Raw genomic sequence first — 17387 nt, 5'->3', positions numbered from 1 at the left:
GAATAGTTTATAGATTAATTTAAAATTACCGTAGCAAATGTTAAATGAAACGTTACTATTTAATTAGTAAAGTAGGTTTTTAAAATACGACTTCTATGTTTTCTATCGTTTTTAACTTTTCATGAAGTAGTAGAGCTCAATTCTATGAAAAAACTTTTTCAAATCTGTACTTGTAAAATTAACTTTAATAATACAGAAGTTGAAAATTTCAACAAATGATAAAAATTACTCATATGACTTCTTTTTTTCGTAATTTTTTGATGAAAAAAGAAAGATTGAGGCAGCTGTCCCGCTACAATATTGTTAAAAAGTTATGAATCATATGCGCGGTAATAGTAAGTTAGCTTGTGGTAAAAATGAGATATCATTTTTGACTGATACTGTACACGAGAAAAGGTTATGTACAAACTACTCATATGTACGTACTACGTATGCACATATACTTAAATTAAAATCTGACAATGTCGCTTACGAATATGTGTTTAAATTTCCCGCTCAAATAATACTATCTCTGCCCGCGTACAGTGTTATCAGATTGTTTCTAGCCAATTCACTGACTGGTATATTTTTTCCCTTACTGTTAAACTTTCAGTTGTAATATCTCAATAATGAAACAGTGAATACCTTTTTCATTTTTTTTTCAATTTTAAAAATAATTAATTAATATCCTGTTAGTTTTTTAAAAGTTTCTGATTGTTAGTTTTTTTTATTAAAATTGCGAACGCCCTTTAGAACGCATACTCTTCATAGCTCGCAATGTAAATTAACCGTACGTTATAAATAACTCGAATTTAAGACCGTCAATCGATTTCAAATTCTAATAGTAATTGTATCTTAATATCCTCAATGAGCATAGAAAAATTTTAAATGTTCTGACACTATGCCTTCAAAAGGACAACTACCTTAAGTCTCTAACATTATCAGAAAACTGATAACACCAATTTCACTTCAACTTTTGTATTCTCCGGAAATAATAATTGTTTCTGAGGACAAAGATTCATCACTTTCAAACAAATTATCATTTTCATGTCTCGGGTAAAGTTGTACATTTTCGTACAACTTTGTAATAAAGTAAGTGATAATAAATTTTTAAATTTCATATTCAAGCTCGTAAAATAATATCAAATTTCTTTTGTTAAAATTTAGTCATAACAAAACTTGTATCTTTTTAAAAAGTTAAAAAATTAAGTTATTTCAATAATTACTTAAAAATATGATCATAAACACGTACCGTTTTTTAATAAATAATGATTAAATTTCATCCGGTTGATGTTATTGACAGAAAAAAAAATTGTCAAAAACTAACAAAAAAGATGAGCTACTTTCAGTCTTAAATTTTTTTAATTATGTAAGCAAATTACGAATGAATATCCCACGTTGAATTATTAAAATTTTTCATACTCATCCTCATGCTAATGGACATTAAAATTTTCACAGTGTACACTTGATTTTATCATATGTCAAGAAGTTAACCGTTGGTAATTATACCACTGTAGAATCATCTCATTCTATCTTATTGTAGGTATACTTTTTAGAGGTGTTTTTATTTTAAACTTTTTTTTTTTTATCATTAACTACAACACTTCCAACTGGTACTTTACCGTTTAAATTTACAACGTTTAGTAAGCTACCAACGAGACGAAGAAAGTGAGAGTGAGTGAGAAGGCAGAAGAAAAATAAGTATGCTCATTTCGCCGGGAAAAGGGTTTTATAATAAAAAAAAAAAAAAAAATGTAATAACACGATTTTATGGTGTAACACCAAAATTAAATTCACCGAATAGAGAGCCGTTATTTTTAATGTATACGTAAACAATGAAAGTTTTAAAAATAAAATAAAATATTAGCTTAATAGAGAAGCCGTAGAAGACAAAGAGAAAGAAGAAGGATAAATAAAAAAAAGAGTTAAAAAGTGATTGCTGAAGATAGTAAAGATAAAGCTTTCTAATTTCCTGGGGTATTTATTACAACACTCGTGACCGTTTTTAGAAAGTTACCACACGGAAGTAATCTAACTTTTATATTATCTTTATTTGTTTATTAGCTTTATCCGCGGTTTTTTACCCGCAGTACCTCTGCGCTGTTGTTTTGGTGGAAAAAAAGTTTCGTTGTATTTTTTCGAAAACTTATCTATTAACTCACAAATCTATTCATCTTTCAGACAAAGAATGTTCAATTTCTATACAGTAAACAAATAGAATGAAATATTGTTAACAGAGTTGTAACTCTCATGAAAAAAAATAAACAATAATTGTATTTATGTTTACAACAATCGTGTTCATTTTTTTTAGTAAAATCATTTTTTAACTTTATATCAGCAAGTAAAACATTATTTTCCCTATTTATTAATACACGAATGTAGATAGATTAAAGTAAACAAAAAAAGTGGATTAAAATTTTCCCATAAATTGTGCAGATGGACAAAAAATGTTTTTAACAAAAATGAATGACGTAGTAAAAAAGGAAGTAAAAATAGTTAAGCAGTAAATGACAAGAAACGAGGTTGAAAGCTATAGAGTGGACATGTTGTGTAGAATATGTGGGTGGATTTGGTTGTTTTGAAAGAGGTCACAACTGTGCGAAGGTGGTTGGCATATAATAAACTGCCAAACAATATTATACACAAGAAAAAGCTTGTGGTAGTAGTATATAAGACATATATATTTAGTAGACAAGCTGAGCTGAGCTAGTGGGAACGAACCAAGCCAACACGAACATGCTTTCAGCTTTAAAGTGCGATACCGTGAGTACGCCTTGGGCTTCCGCTGTAAAGAGCCACCGTTTTACAAAGGTCTAGTCGGTGACATCACATTGACCATCTAGTGTTCAGTTCCAGTTATTCTATCTGACTGGATGCTGAATCAAAAAAAGACTAACTTAAATATAAGTAGAGTTTCCTTAGATAAATGTGATCGGTAATATTAAATTGTTTTATTTTATTTAAAAAAAAAAATTGAAATGAGTTAATTGTTGAAACCAATTGATGTCCGAGAGAAAATAACTTCAATAGAAAAGTTGTTTGCATTTAACAGAATTTATTTTTAGAAAAATATTTCACAAAAAAAATCAATTTTACACCAAATAAAATTGCCTTTGAGTGTTCATGAAATACTCGATGCGGTCCACTGCGAAAATAGTTTTTTTTTATTGCCAATAAATGGTAAAGAGAAAAACAAATTTTCGATAAGTTGTTCACTGAAAAATTTGCGGTGCATAAGTGGTTTTAATATTGAGTGAATAATTTTTTATTTATTTAATCTGCTTAGGATAAATATTACTTTACTCTGATGAAAGGTTTTGTTTTGACATTTGTAGAAAAAATTCTTCCAATGTTAGTCGGCAAAGTATCAAATAAAAGTTGAAATAAGTACACGGAGAGAATTTTATATTAACCCTAACAATACTTGTTTTGTAGATTTTACTATCTTCGATGGTAATAAATTTTATAAAAGTTAAAATCACCGAGACCTTTAATTTAAGTACCCACATCAATTTCTCATGTATTTTATATATTTATATATATATTATATATATGTATAAATGAAAAATATATTAAAAATGCATGTGGGTACTCAAATGATAGCTCTTGATGAGTGTAACATCGGGATGAGCTTATATCTTTAAAAACGTCAGTAGTTGAAAAAGTACAGTGCAATTTAACAAAAGTTATTATTTAGTAAAGCAAAATTTTATTTATATATAATTCACAAGTCATGGCAGTCACATAGTGACTGCAAGGTTGCTTGTAATAATAATAATATTAATAATGTGGTGGTGGACATAAACTGAAAATTAATATATTTTAATAAAACATAAACTCTGATGGTAACAATTATCATCAAAGATTGTAGAAATTATAAATTTGATTTTAAAAGTTATCATCGAGATATTTAATCAAATTATCTGAGATAGTTGAAGATACAATTTTATAGTAACATAACAGATGATAAAAATTAATATGTTGGTGATAACTTTAATAATTGATGTCATATTTATGATAATAAAAGGTAGTATTCATTACTATTGAAGTATCTTAGAGCTTTTTACAATATTTCGACCATAAAATTCTCTCCGTGTAGAAAAGAGAGATTACAATAATATAAGTTCAATTTACTATTTTATTTATTTATTGTTGAGTTTTGAATATTTTATTATTATTATTATTATTATTATTATTATTATTATTATTATTATTATTATTATTATTATTATTTAGTTTAAATCAATATTTATTACCGTTGTATTTACACACTATGAATGATAAATAGTAGCGAAACAAATATGAATGACGTAAACAGAGTTGAACGTCATACCATAAAATATGTAACAAGTCTCGCCAGAGTTCACTTCCGTCGACTAAATGTGTGTTGAAAAAATAATAAGCCTGTTTGGATGCACGATAGAATGACAGACTGGAGAAGAAACTGAATTCAAATTTATTTTATTTATAACTTTATTTTATTTAATTAAGGTCGCGAGTGCTCCCGACCATAATAAGAAGACAAAAATATTGTCGATTGTTAATAGAAGTTTGAAGGACTTGCTGTATTTATTCAGCAAACAGTGAACACAACTATGTATACAAGAATACGGTGTTATAGCTACTGCTGTTACAGTTATTGTTGGGAAGCAAAGTAAAAAGGAATAGAAGGAGAGAGTGAGAGATGATGAAGCTGTACCAGCAGACTCATGTCAGAAGAGTTTTGCTGGGTAACAACAGTAAAGTTGGCTCAAGTTAATTTCACTCGTCACAGTTATGCTGCGCTGTATCGGAGATAGAACTACTGTACAGTATTTTATACAATATATAATATAATATATATTCCATGCATAGGAATGTTTATGTATTGTGATGGTATAGAGAGTGAGTGCGAGCGAGATAACGTAGCGATCGCAGTTAATTTTATTATTATTATTATTATTATTATTATTATTATCACTACTATTAATGCCGAAGTGTATTTTACAATTTAATCAATTGATGTTTTCTGTTTTTTGTTAATATATTTTTTTTCTAAATTTTGTTTATTTAATATCACGAATTATTTTTGAAAAAGTTTATTTAGTTTTAAGGAAAAATATATTTGACCGCGATTAAGTATCATTTGAAAATACGCGCAAGTTTTTGAGTTCACCATCACAGCGAGAGGTGGCGAAGAATTTCGCCGCTCGATCGCTTGCAGTAAAGACTGACGAGCTAATATAAGCGAAACTGCGTGGCGATAATTTTTGTTCTTTAAAAGAACAAAAATTCATTTTACCTGAAAGAAAGATTTAATTAAAATCTACGAACAGATTCAAAATATCTGAATAATTATTTAATTAATTATTTTCATTGCAGAATTAATTTTTTTTACTAAGTCCCAGAAATAAAATTAGTATAGGAAATTATTTTGATAAAAATTTATTAATTGACAAATGTTATTTTTTTTTCTAAGTCCCGAACGACTTTTTGTATGGAAATGATTTTGTATGAAATTTTTTGTAATCTAATGAAATGGATGTGCGAATTTGATATTCGATGGTTGCAAAATCTGAAGTTCGACGACGAGCGATAGGTGGCGATAAATTTTCAAAATTTTTCACTCGTAGAGAAAGGTCTAGGAATTAATAAAAGCAATTTTAATTGACGGAAAAGTCAACCAAGTTTCCCAGTGGTTATAATCTTCTGGTAGAAGACCCTTCACCAGGAAGTACCCAAGGAACTCGTACCTTGTCTCCGACCAGGAACCAGGTAAGTGCTGACTTGTTCATTGGGGGAAATTTGGCCACCGGAAAGGGTTGCTTTCCAAGCACCCCGACTGGATTAGGGGCAGGTAGGGCCGTGCGCAACCATCGGTAAAATAGGAATACTACTGTGTAAAGGTAGTAGACAGAGTTTGGCCACCAGGTGGCACTGAAAAACGGAAAAACAAACGGTGTGTGCGGGTTATGTGCGATATAGTAAAGTTTGACATAAAGTTTGTAAATTTTATAACTTAAGTTTCGATATTTGTTGTTTGTTGTCTTAAATAAATAGAGTACTAATTATAATCAGGCTCAAATTTCATTTATAAGTAATATAAGCTATCCCTGAAAAGATCCTGGACTCCGGCGAGATTTTATTCGAGCTAAGGGATATAGATATGTAGGTAAAGCCTATTACTGAATCACAACGGAAAAAAAATCCATAAAAAAAAACCGGAAAAATACCCGTTACAGTATGTATATAGGTAAAAGTGTCTATACATACTATGTATTACATAGTGTATAACACAAGTGTACTATAGTGAGAATGTCAATGTAACACGTGAAGCATATAGTTATAAAAGCTCGTTGAGGGGTTGGAGCTTCGTGTGATGTACCTTAGAAGCCTTAGAAGCCTGCGTACTCAGCTGAATAGCTTGGACTTTATACATACCGGAAGTACGTATGTTAACGTTCAAGTACAATGAGATCAAATATAATATCGTATTCACTAACATGTAAGAGGACGAGGAAAACTCTGTAAGTGATAGAAGACAACAAATGATTCAACACATACAGTGTCGACACCGGATTTAATCTAACGTTATGCAATAAACATATTTTCTGGTTTCTTTGTTTATTGGATTGGATGTAACTGTTCTTATGGAACAATTAAATGTGAAAGTTTTACGGTCAAATATAATGATCTTTACTGCATTTCATGAAACTTGCCTTAGAAATTTTTAGATAATAGTAATAGTGCAAATACATATTATTTGGGTAACTTTTTCAGAAACATTATATGTACGCATCATAAATATTGAATTGGTTTGTAAATAAAAAAAAAATTTTTGATTTACTGTTTTTGTGCGGAAATGAAAAATTTTTTAAAATTTAAGAGTTAAATAACCTGACAATCATGATTTCAATTTGTTGGATATATTAGTTTATTGATGAAAAAACATAAGCTATTGAAAGTTGATTGAAAGAGTTGAATAAGCTCTCGACCTTCAAACAATTTTTGAAAAATTTTTCAGTTTTTTTTTTTGCAATGAATGAATATATTCAACAAAAATTAAATTAAAATGATTTCCATGTATGATACGTATAAAAAACTTTTAACACACGTTTTTGCTAAGAATACGTATAAAATAGATATAATATGTGAATATACATTTTTTATATGTATTCATACACGTTACGCATATATGTTTTTTCCATGAGGACATCTGCTCTACTGCAAAAAAAACGTAACTGATACTTTGAAAATATGTTTTATAAGAATAAAGTTTATAATTTAGGATAAGTAAAAATTTAATTAATACTTTTGCGTAAAAGATATTTCAATGAAAATTTTTTTAGGTAAAAAAATGTCAAATTGTTTACTGGAAATAATAGAAAGTGCAAGAATGCTCAAAAAATGGATCTAAAAATTTCATAGGCAGTATTTTAAAATCAAAAAGCCGCAAATTATTATTTGGTAAGGAAAAAAAATTAAGAAGTGATTTTACGCTGAAACTTATCCGCAATTCAGGGTGTTAGGTGTGTCAAAAATACGTTAATTAATTATAATATGATAATTAGTAATAATACTCTACTTTAAAAAAGGTATTATATTAATTAACGAAAGAGTGATGCAAAGTTTCGGGCGTTTAAAATTTAGCGAGCTTACGTCGTCACAACCGGCTCGTTAACCGCACCATCTGCGAGTAGAACGCATATTATTGAAGTGTACCATAACTACGCAGATGCTTCCCATAATAAGTATAACAAGTATTACTCGCATGTATAGAAGGTATAAATCTATATATATATATATATATATATATATATATATATATATATATATATATATATATATATATATATATATATATATATAGGTTCGTATTTGTAGGCATAGATAAGTACACCGATGGAATAGTGTTCGAACTGCTTATCGGCTTTGGAAATTTGCATAAGTTATCGCGTTAGCGTGACATATTTCGTTGAATGTGTAAAGTTATAATTGATAATTTATAAAGTTATAATCTTAATCAAGATAATAAATGAGGAAAGAAAGTGCCAAAGGAGTTGGACCAAGTTTATAAGGTAAGAACAGAATTTATAATGAGTAATCAGATTGATTGTACCTTCTTTGGGCGCAACGTATCCGTGAACTTCGCAGTAACTTCCAGCGGGTCCAGTCGCTCCGGGAGTGTCCAAAGTAAACAGAGTGTTGACGGAGGACATTGTGATGCCGTCATCTGGTGTTTGAATCAAGCTGGTCGTTTGGGACAGTGATTGATGCTGATTATGCTGTTGCTGTTGCTGATGATGATGGTGGTGACGTGGATGTGTCTGTTGGTGGTGATGCTGCTGTTGCTGCTGCTGCTGCTGTTGTTGTTGATCTGTCAACAGTTCTTCGCGTCGGCACTTTGAGCAACGACGCATCTCCGAACGAACACGCAACAGCCAAACCATACCAAACAGTGCCATAGCAACCTCCAAGACGTACTCACTCGCCGGTTGCTTCATGCTCGTTGAATCACAGTCATTGAGGCTTGCAGTTGTGTCCTCGTGATACATCACCAACCAATCAATCCCTGACGGCTTGTTTTTTTTTTTTCTTAACTATCGATCTTCAGTGATCAATGTTTTTTAGTTTATTTTTTGATGAGATTTTATTTGAGGTCAACTTTTTTATCTGGCAGAGTAATTTATGGGTCTTGGGGTAAAAAAAGTAAATCTGGTATTTTAAGACTGATTTAAAAGCATCAGTCAATGTCAAAGGTGCCTGAGATTCACAGAAATTGGACTTGAGGAATGGAATTAAATGAATTCAGATTTGTCATGAGTAGAATGGATATTAAAGATGCACTTATCGATTAAAATATGTTTTAAATGGTAGTGGTTTAGCTTTTGGTCGTTGACTTGTTATTTTTTATTTATTTTTGGTACATACTGTATTATAAATAATAATATAAGAATGTATAAGGAAGAAAAGTAGGTATAATATAAGCTTGAATGAATTACGTCTTGAGAAAAGTTTCAATTCATTTGAACACTTGGCTTTCGTTTAAATTTTAGGCTGGATTGTTCCATTTGCGTGCACTTTAGTTGAATGCGAATGGAAATGATGGTATTCACTTGGAATCGCGAAGCTTTCATGATTTGGAAAGGGAGGAATGAGGAGGAATATAAAAAGGGAAAATACTCAAGACGTTGGAATTGAGAGTAGTAGTTATAGTTCTAGTTGTAGTAATACTCGGGAAAGATAGATCAAACTCTCAAGGAATAAAAGTGATGAGATTTCTAACAGTTCGACATCACTAGAGCAGTGCGAATTATTTTGTAGTTCAAGTTGTTCATACTCTTATCCACCTTTTTATCTGCTTTATTTTAAAAGTCTGGCAAACTAAAAAAACACAGCTTTACATTTTTCAAGATTATTCACTGTTTTTCATTCTCTTATTTGCTTTTTGCTTTCACAAGCTAAAGAGTAATCACTTTAGCTGGTTTATTTTCCGGATTACCTGAAAAATATTACCTTCGTTGTATTACCCAAATACTTTCCAGCTTTACTAAAGCCACACTGTAATCTTGCATTATATAATTTTCGTTGCTTTTATTTTGAAATCAAAAAAAAACTTTCATTCTTCTTTTCAAGTTACTAACTCCAAACTTGAAATCCACTGGAATATTAAGTTTGAAATCGCGTTGTGGCATTAGCGAAGCGTCAAGTTTATAAATAAAATACATATCAACAGATTAAACGTTCCGATATGGCTTTTCGATTGAGTTAAACTTAACCGAAACGAGTTACTCTTAATTTACTAAAACTGATAACAAGTACGCAACTGCAATCAGAGATTATAATCATGTATGATAAACTAACTGATATATACATACATATACACAAAATTTACACCGATACTTATATAGATGTACCTATAGGTGTCTTTGCTTTGAAACTGATGCACGTAACCGAAATTGGACCGCAACGTTATCATCGGGAATGTAGGAAAACGTGTAGGAAGAACTTTGGACGTGTGCAAGTCCAGTCGTGAGTTCACTTCCCAACGGGTTTATATTCCTTCCTCGACGAGTACTATTCTCTTATTCTATTATTGCTACTGTTCGACTTCTACATATACTAGATTACTGTTACCGTTACTATTACTATATGTCTACCGGTGCAAAATCGATAGTATCGACTTCGGAAAAATATTTTCTCTCACACGGCAAAATCACCGTGTAGCGTCACACCAATTGAAGGAAGCCAACCGATGAAGTAGCCTTAAGAAAACTTTGCTCTTTCTTTCTTATTTCTCAGTTTCAATCAATAAAATGATATTACACTCAACTGTGTAAGTAAATGCCAATATAAAAATTATCCTCTGCTGATTGATTTCAAATAATGTTAGCTTTGATTCTAGCTAGTTCTCTTGTTTTAATAATAGAGGAAAAAATGGTGAGACCCAATATGCATATATTGAGAAGTAGAACTCATTTCTAAAGAGAAAAATCAGTTGAATAAATAAAAAATTAAGTAAAGACGATCAAAAAGAGTTGAAAGGCTTTTGAAGTTGGAGCAGCTTGAATTCTTAGCTGAAAAGTTAATTATAATTATTAAAAAAATAAAGAAAGTTCATTCAAAGGAACTTTTTAATTAATTTTTCAGAAATCAATTTTTGATTGACTAATATTAAAATTGATATATAGTGGTTACTTCGAACTTTATTAATAAATTTTTTTTTATCTTCTATAGACGATCTCCGAGAGGTTTTATAAAAAAAAGTGAGCACGATCACAATTTTTATTGGATTCATTAATTTTTGAAAATTTTGTGGAAGTTTAAGATCGATCGATTCAGCAGTTTTCAGAAAATCTCACTCATTAACTTTGAAAACATAGTTTCAAAAAAAAATGTATAATATTTTAATAGAATAAAAATGAAGTAAAAATATTCAAGTTTTGAATAATTTTAAATGTTTATAATTCTTTGAAATGACAAAATTTTTTTGGACTCCGAGCGACTATATAAAATTCACTATGAATCCTCTAACAATGTCGAAAGATACACAACGAAAAATAAACAACAAAATGTTCAAATACTAATAAACAGACAAGCAGACACTCACACATAAACACTAATAGAAATATGCCGGACTGTAGAAATAACATGAAACTGACAGAGTAGTGAACTAAAAGGCTATAAGTTAGTAGGGTTATTGAAAGAGAATATTTAAATGTAGCTTTTGATATGTATATAGTCGCTCACGGCTATTGATCCTTGATGTTTGTAGATTCAAATTTGCTGACTGGCTCTCCGGTAGCAATTTAGAGCCAGCATATTTGCTGGGATGCAATAAAATAAATACCTAGACACGGGACCAAGATATAACCCAAGATTTGATCTCTATTTCTATAGTGCACCATTGAGTGATTCCCTGAACCGTCCCAAATTGTTTGCAATCGCGCGGTTGTTCAAATCTCCTGATCATAATTTTGTGTGACTACAAGTGGATGTAAATTGAATTGAAAGCTATGACCTAGATGATCTAGGTACAGTAGGAGCCACTTTCTCTATAGACTCCTGTTCCTGTTTTCAGTCCCTCATTCCAGCATCGCCACTACCACCGAGCAAGGTATGCTGCTATCAGCATCACTGGTGTATAAATTGAATTTTCGAGATATTACGACAGTACCGTATGCTACCATATATCAGGTTTGCCCTCGATTGCACTATTTACTGTAGTATACAAAAACTCAGCTGTTCTTTACATCAGTTCAACTGAGTACTCCCTTTGTACAATTTATTGTCTCCAAAAAATCCTCCTCTGTAAATATCAACCGAGATTTACAGCAATATCAGTAACCCGAACTAGTATCTCGTATTTTAAATTAATAGCCACGCCTGTACACTTTTAAAAGCGTATACACATTATTTTTAAGTAGACAACTTCAATTCGGTTAAAAAATAAATTACTATTCCATGCTTTGTTCTCGTCTGAAGATTAAAAAATTGATTGTCATTGTTAAACCTCTTTATAATGTAGAGAGTGAGTTAAAAATTGAAATTTTAAAAAATTTTTTGACAAAACCTTCGTTTGACCCTCGAGTGTCATAATAGAAAGTTAATCTGCTGAAAAAACAGTTTTAACTTCAAGTATCAATCTTCCATTGATGGTAACTATGTATACAGGTAACCTAACTTTACTTAACAAGATTCTGCAAGATTGTATTTACAAATTTAATGGAACATTGAATGTACTCAGCGTCCAGCAAGGATCGATAGAATAATCTTGTGGATAATTGCTTCGACAAAGTTAGTTTTATCGAAGAAAATAATAAACCCTGATTTAATTTGTTCGAATCAATTATTATTTACATAGAAATATTTTTCTACTTCTTAATCCGAATGCAAACATTTTTGATGTTGAGTACCGACATTGTCAATGACAAAACGTGCTTCAATGCGTTTTACAAATGCAAAGTGAGTAAATAAGGAGGTTTAACTTGTCACAGTGTAACTTGTATTGCATACAACTTTTCGTAGACTGTCAGTTTATAATTCAAAGCGAATCATGATGTTGTTTTATCATAGTGCAGCGGATGTTGGTGCTATTGTTGAATGTTGTTTCTGTTTAAAACGAATGAGTTGATGTAACTGCGAGCGACACCGGAAGATTTGTACGAATGACAAGTGTATTACTAATGTCAGCTTTGTGTTATTGTCGTATTAAACTTTTCATAACATTCAACTGAACTTTCAACTTCTTGATCAAATAATCTTTATGTTAAATAATATTTTGCTAATTTATTCATTCACCTACTCTTGGTTTTCATTCACAAAAGCTATTATCCCTTTTTTCCTGTCCAGCATTTCCTTACAAATTTAATCAATAATGATTATTCTCAAAAACTCGAAGCGGTTGAACTTGTGAAAATAGACTTGGAGAACTAACTTTTCAAATTTTATCAACCTGACCTTGGAAGATAACTTTTATTGATTTAAACTTTGAGAATTTAAATGTTAGAAACTTTCACCATTAATATTTGATTTCAATGAAAGTTTTTAGTTTTGAATACAAAGATTTCTCCAAGCAATTTTCGCTGCTCAATTTTCGTTTATTTAATCCAACAAATTAACAATACCATCTCCCCTAACTTCTTGAAGCAATAAACTAAACAATTTGCCAGTACATAAAGCTCAACTTTTAAAGTACAAGTTAATTGAAGTTCAAATTACTCGAGTAAAGATTGCTAATATAGAATAAAAAATGATTGGATTTATTAATACGTTATAAAAAGAACAAAATGGCGTTATCGATTGGAAGGTACTTAAAAAACATAGGTGTAACTAATGAAGTTAATTTTTCAATAAAATCTATCAGTGTCTGGAGTAATCCCCAGGGTTTTCACCAGTCTCTCGGGTAGAATTTATCTCTTTATCACTTCTATATTCACAGCACTCAATGTAGGTATATACAGAGGATGAGAATATAGCCGGGCAGATAGATCTCTGATGGGATCAAATGCCTTCATAGTAAGTAGGATAGCTTGTATAATTCTCGAGAGATGATAATAATCCTCCATATCCAGTGGAATTCAGAATTCACTGACGAAACTTTTGCTCTAGTAAATGATAAAACGCTTACAATCCTGAAAATTTCAATGTAAAATATAAATTGCGCTCCCAATTATGTGGTTAATAATAATTTAATGCCAGGAGCTTACTTGTGAGCTGTTAATGACTGTAATATCGCCACCCTCGCCCAGAATAACCGTAAAGGGAGTAAACTGTACATTATATTCGGTTTCATGATTCCACTGGATTAATTAGCTCTAATAATGCACTGTACTTAAGAGCGGAGAGCAGAGAGCGGTTACCAAATAAAATGCGGAAACTTTAGTTTTTATCTTTTGAGGACTCATTACTTTCAGCAGTTTGACGAGAGCCCTAGAAAAATTTAGCCCCTGCACACCAATCACAGGAAAACTGTACAGTTTACAGTGTACAAATCTGTGCAAGAAACCTAATCTACTCGGGGGATTTAAACTCGATGGCTCTTGGACCAAAGCTCTGAACACCCACATAAACTTTTCCGTTGGCAAACAGAGGGATAGCAGAGAATGAAAATAAATAAAAAAAAAATGTTCGTGGAGAAAGAAGTAAAAGTTTGAGAAGTGGCTCAGTCTCCCAGGAATAAAACCAACGAACGCATTCGCGTCAACGATCGGACCAACTTTATACCTCCTTACCACCATTCTTCATTGTCCTAGCTTCCAGTTTCGACCCCGACTTTTGTTCGTGGTCTCTAACTTACTCTTGCACACCTCTCGAGATGTCAAGGAGATAAGAACCGTTTGCTACTTTTCGATAACCAATCTTCCTTTTTTTAGTGTTCAGTATAGTTGAATATAACTTTAAATACATTCGTGAATATAAATCTATCTGAAATTAATTGTTTGTGTTTATAGTGCTGCTTATGAAAAGTTTTAGCAGAGCAAAACATCGATAAAGTTAGTAGTAAGCCCGCGTTATATATCTTGTAGTTTATCGTGTAAATGTTTATACTTAGAATGTTTCACGATAAACTTTTCACCATAAGTTTTTTTTTTTTTTCATTGAATTTCTTGATCGTACATTTTTGAATGTGGATAGAACTAATAAAGAAAAAAGTTTAGTGAATACAAATATACGCGCATTTTATAGTTGAAGAAATGAAAAATTTATTGACATGTTTTTTGTAGGAAACGTTTTAGTTATACAAGTTATTAATTGAAAAAAAAAAAAAAAAAAAAATTTCTTATAGAAGTATTGACAGTATATCAGTAATATAAATTTTAAAAAATTATAAAATTGAAGTTCCTTCATGATTCTTCGAAATGTTTTTTTTCTCCAAAAAACGGATTTTTTAACTCAAGAAACGCAATTTCCAAATATAATTATGATCATATCACACCACTGTTTTATCTTTTGGAACTTTCACTTTGTTCATGGTCTTTTTTGTTTAATATACTAGTTTTTTAATAACTTTGAAAAAAAAAATGTAATCAAGACTTATCAAATTTATTTAGATTATTTCGTACTTAAAGAAGTCAATTGATTTCCACTTTTAATGACCGATGCATTTTGATAATTTAAAAAGTATATAAAAATTAAAAATTTCTAATACATTCTCGGTATGTTTACATTTTTTTTTATTTTCCAAAAATGAAAAAATGTGTGAAACTGATAAAGTAATACGTGATTCAAAAATTAATAAATTGTTCAAATATTTAAATATCATCAGAATACAACGTTGATTTTTAATGTTGAATAAAACTCAACTATTTGAAGTAGATGTTGATATAAAATGAGAATATAAAATAATATATAAATTTATATTTTATCTATCATTGCTATGGTGATATTTCGACACGTAAAATCGAGGTAAGTCGAACATGAAAATTATTATGTCACAGGTGAAAAATCTTAAGCTTAATTTGAGCAGTAAAAAAGTAGTCGAGTTGGCGATTTGAAATTGGCGTATTGAATCAAAGTCGATTTGACGGGAGCTCCGACTCAGAGTTAAATTTACTTCTATGATAAAAATAAAAAAATGATAAGATTGAACAGACGCGACGAACGTAAAATGACATTGGTTTGGCAGACAAGAAGATGAAAAACGTTAAAAAAATAAACGAAAAAATAGCGAAGTGAAGCTCCGGTAACAATTTCCGTTGACGTACAAGTCCCTTCGTTAGTCAGTCGAGACGTTTAGTTGAAGAAAAGTACCCACTCATAGTATATATAAAAGATACACACTATTTCGCTAACACTTTACAGCACAGTTCGTTAGACAATACGATTTTGTCACGTGTCCAATTCGCTCCAAATTGATAAATTTCAAGCATCTCAAAACTACACAGACGACTTATCCTTAAAGCTTTTAGGTGCCGACGAATCTTCAAGATTGCGGTTCAGAAAATTGAATCGCTACGATAACGACTACCCAACAACCCCTTCTTGCTAAAATTCTATTATTTTATTTTAATATCCGTCTGCTTAAATGGATTTTTTATTTTCACAAAATCGAAAAAGTACTTTCCATTTTAATGAAAAAATTTATTGATTGAACCTTAAAAATTTTTATTTATTTCAATTACTTGAACACATAAAAGCATTTTTAAATTGTGATAAATTATTTTTGGTCAATTTGTAAAAAATAAACTGAAAAAAAATAAGTTGAAGTTAAAAAAGAACAATTATTATAAGCGTAAATCAAAAAAACATTAATCTTGAAAATCGATATCATTATAGAGTTAAAGTGCCATAACATTCAATAATACTCGATAAACTTTGGAAGTTTGTTAATAAGTAACATTAAAAGTTGACACTTGCACGTCCGAGAGCGACTTTTAACCAGAGATTCGTTTCCTGAAAAATCTTGAGAGTAGCTGCTGACCCAGCATTGTTACAAAACTCGGAGATTTCATCTAGGATTTATTGTCTAACTTTAACAATATTTTTCAGCTTAAAGTCATCACTGCAAAAAGTATTAAATAAGATATACTATTTCGTCAATAAAAACTGTTTTAAGAAATAAAAAATAAAAAGGTTGATGAAAAAAATAAGCGGGCCGATAAAGAAATATTGATCGTAAATAATTTTCATGTCAGCTTAAACTTCAGATGAATATATATACGTCCTATAAAAAGTTTTTTCATCTGTGAGACGTGCCGTTAAAACATTGATGTGTGGAGAGTCGAATATCAAAGAGTGCAAAAGTATACGAGGAAAAAAATACTAAGAAGTTTTTTTTTTCGTCATATTACATGTGTTCATGCTCGTGATTCTCGTGTTCAATATGATCTTGTTAGGCAATGTAAGGTGAAAAAATTGAAGTGGAGTAATTGTGAAAAAATTTTCACACAAAATTTAATTAATAAATAAGTTTTATCAAAACTTTTCCCGATCAAATAACAAGCTTTTCTTTAATATTTTTCATTTTCTTTTTAGCCGAATGCTTTCTCACAAAGTGCTTTGAATCCGTCATCAGAAATTCTTCGGCGATCGATAACCACTCTCAAGATTTTTCATAAACTTTTCAACTAAAATATTCACTCGATCTTAATTAGTTCTTTAAGGATATTTTCAGTTCTTATAATTAATAAGTTATTCCATAAAATAAAAAAATAATAAAACTACTTCATAAATTCTCATCTTCAGACATTCAACAGCTATTATCGGCATTAAGAATTACTCTGTTCAATGCAATGGAATATTTAACTGATTATAATGGAAAAATACTAATAGCTTTGAAGTAACTAAGTGCTTATAGCTGAAGAGCTTTACGTACTTTTATTTCTATCCTTCACCGCCATTATTATAGTTATTATTAAAGTAAAAAGTTTGATAATGAGCTACAATTTTATTAATTTTAGCCGAATATACAATATGATATGCTTGAA

The 17387-nt window shown here is 30.3% G+C and overlaps 2 protein-coding genes across 14 annotated transcripts in view; both read right to left on the bottom strand.

Moving 5' to 3' along the window:
* Positions 1-17387, bottom strand: part of LOC141531521 (disks large 1 tumor suppressor protein-like) — a 309925-nt gene that overhangs the window by 146019 nt on the left and 146519 nt on the right. The gene's annotated exons all lie outside the window — the stretch shown is intronic.
* Positions 7879-10388, bottom strand: LOC141531529 (uncharacterized). Its single transcript, XM_074249416.1, has one exon. The coding sequence runs from the start codon at positions 8511-8513 to the stop codon at positions 7962-7964; it is 552 nt and encodes a 183-aa protein (XP_074105517.1). The 5' UTR covers positions 8514-10388; the 3' UTR covers positions 7879-7961.

The sequence above is a fragment of the Cotesia typhae genome, unplaced genomic scaffold (genome assembly GCF_013202065.1).
Source record: "Cotesia typhae breed Kobodo isofemale line unplaced genomic scaffold, CoteBio_Ctyphae contig_5, whole genome shotgun sequence".
Lineage (NCBI taxonomy): Eukaryota > Metazoa > Arthropoda > Insecta > Hymenoptera > Braconidae > Cotesia > Cotesia typhae.
Note: the sequence above shows the minus strand (reverse complement) of the source record. Positions and strands in the feature narration are given on the sequence as shown.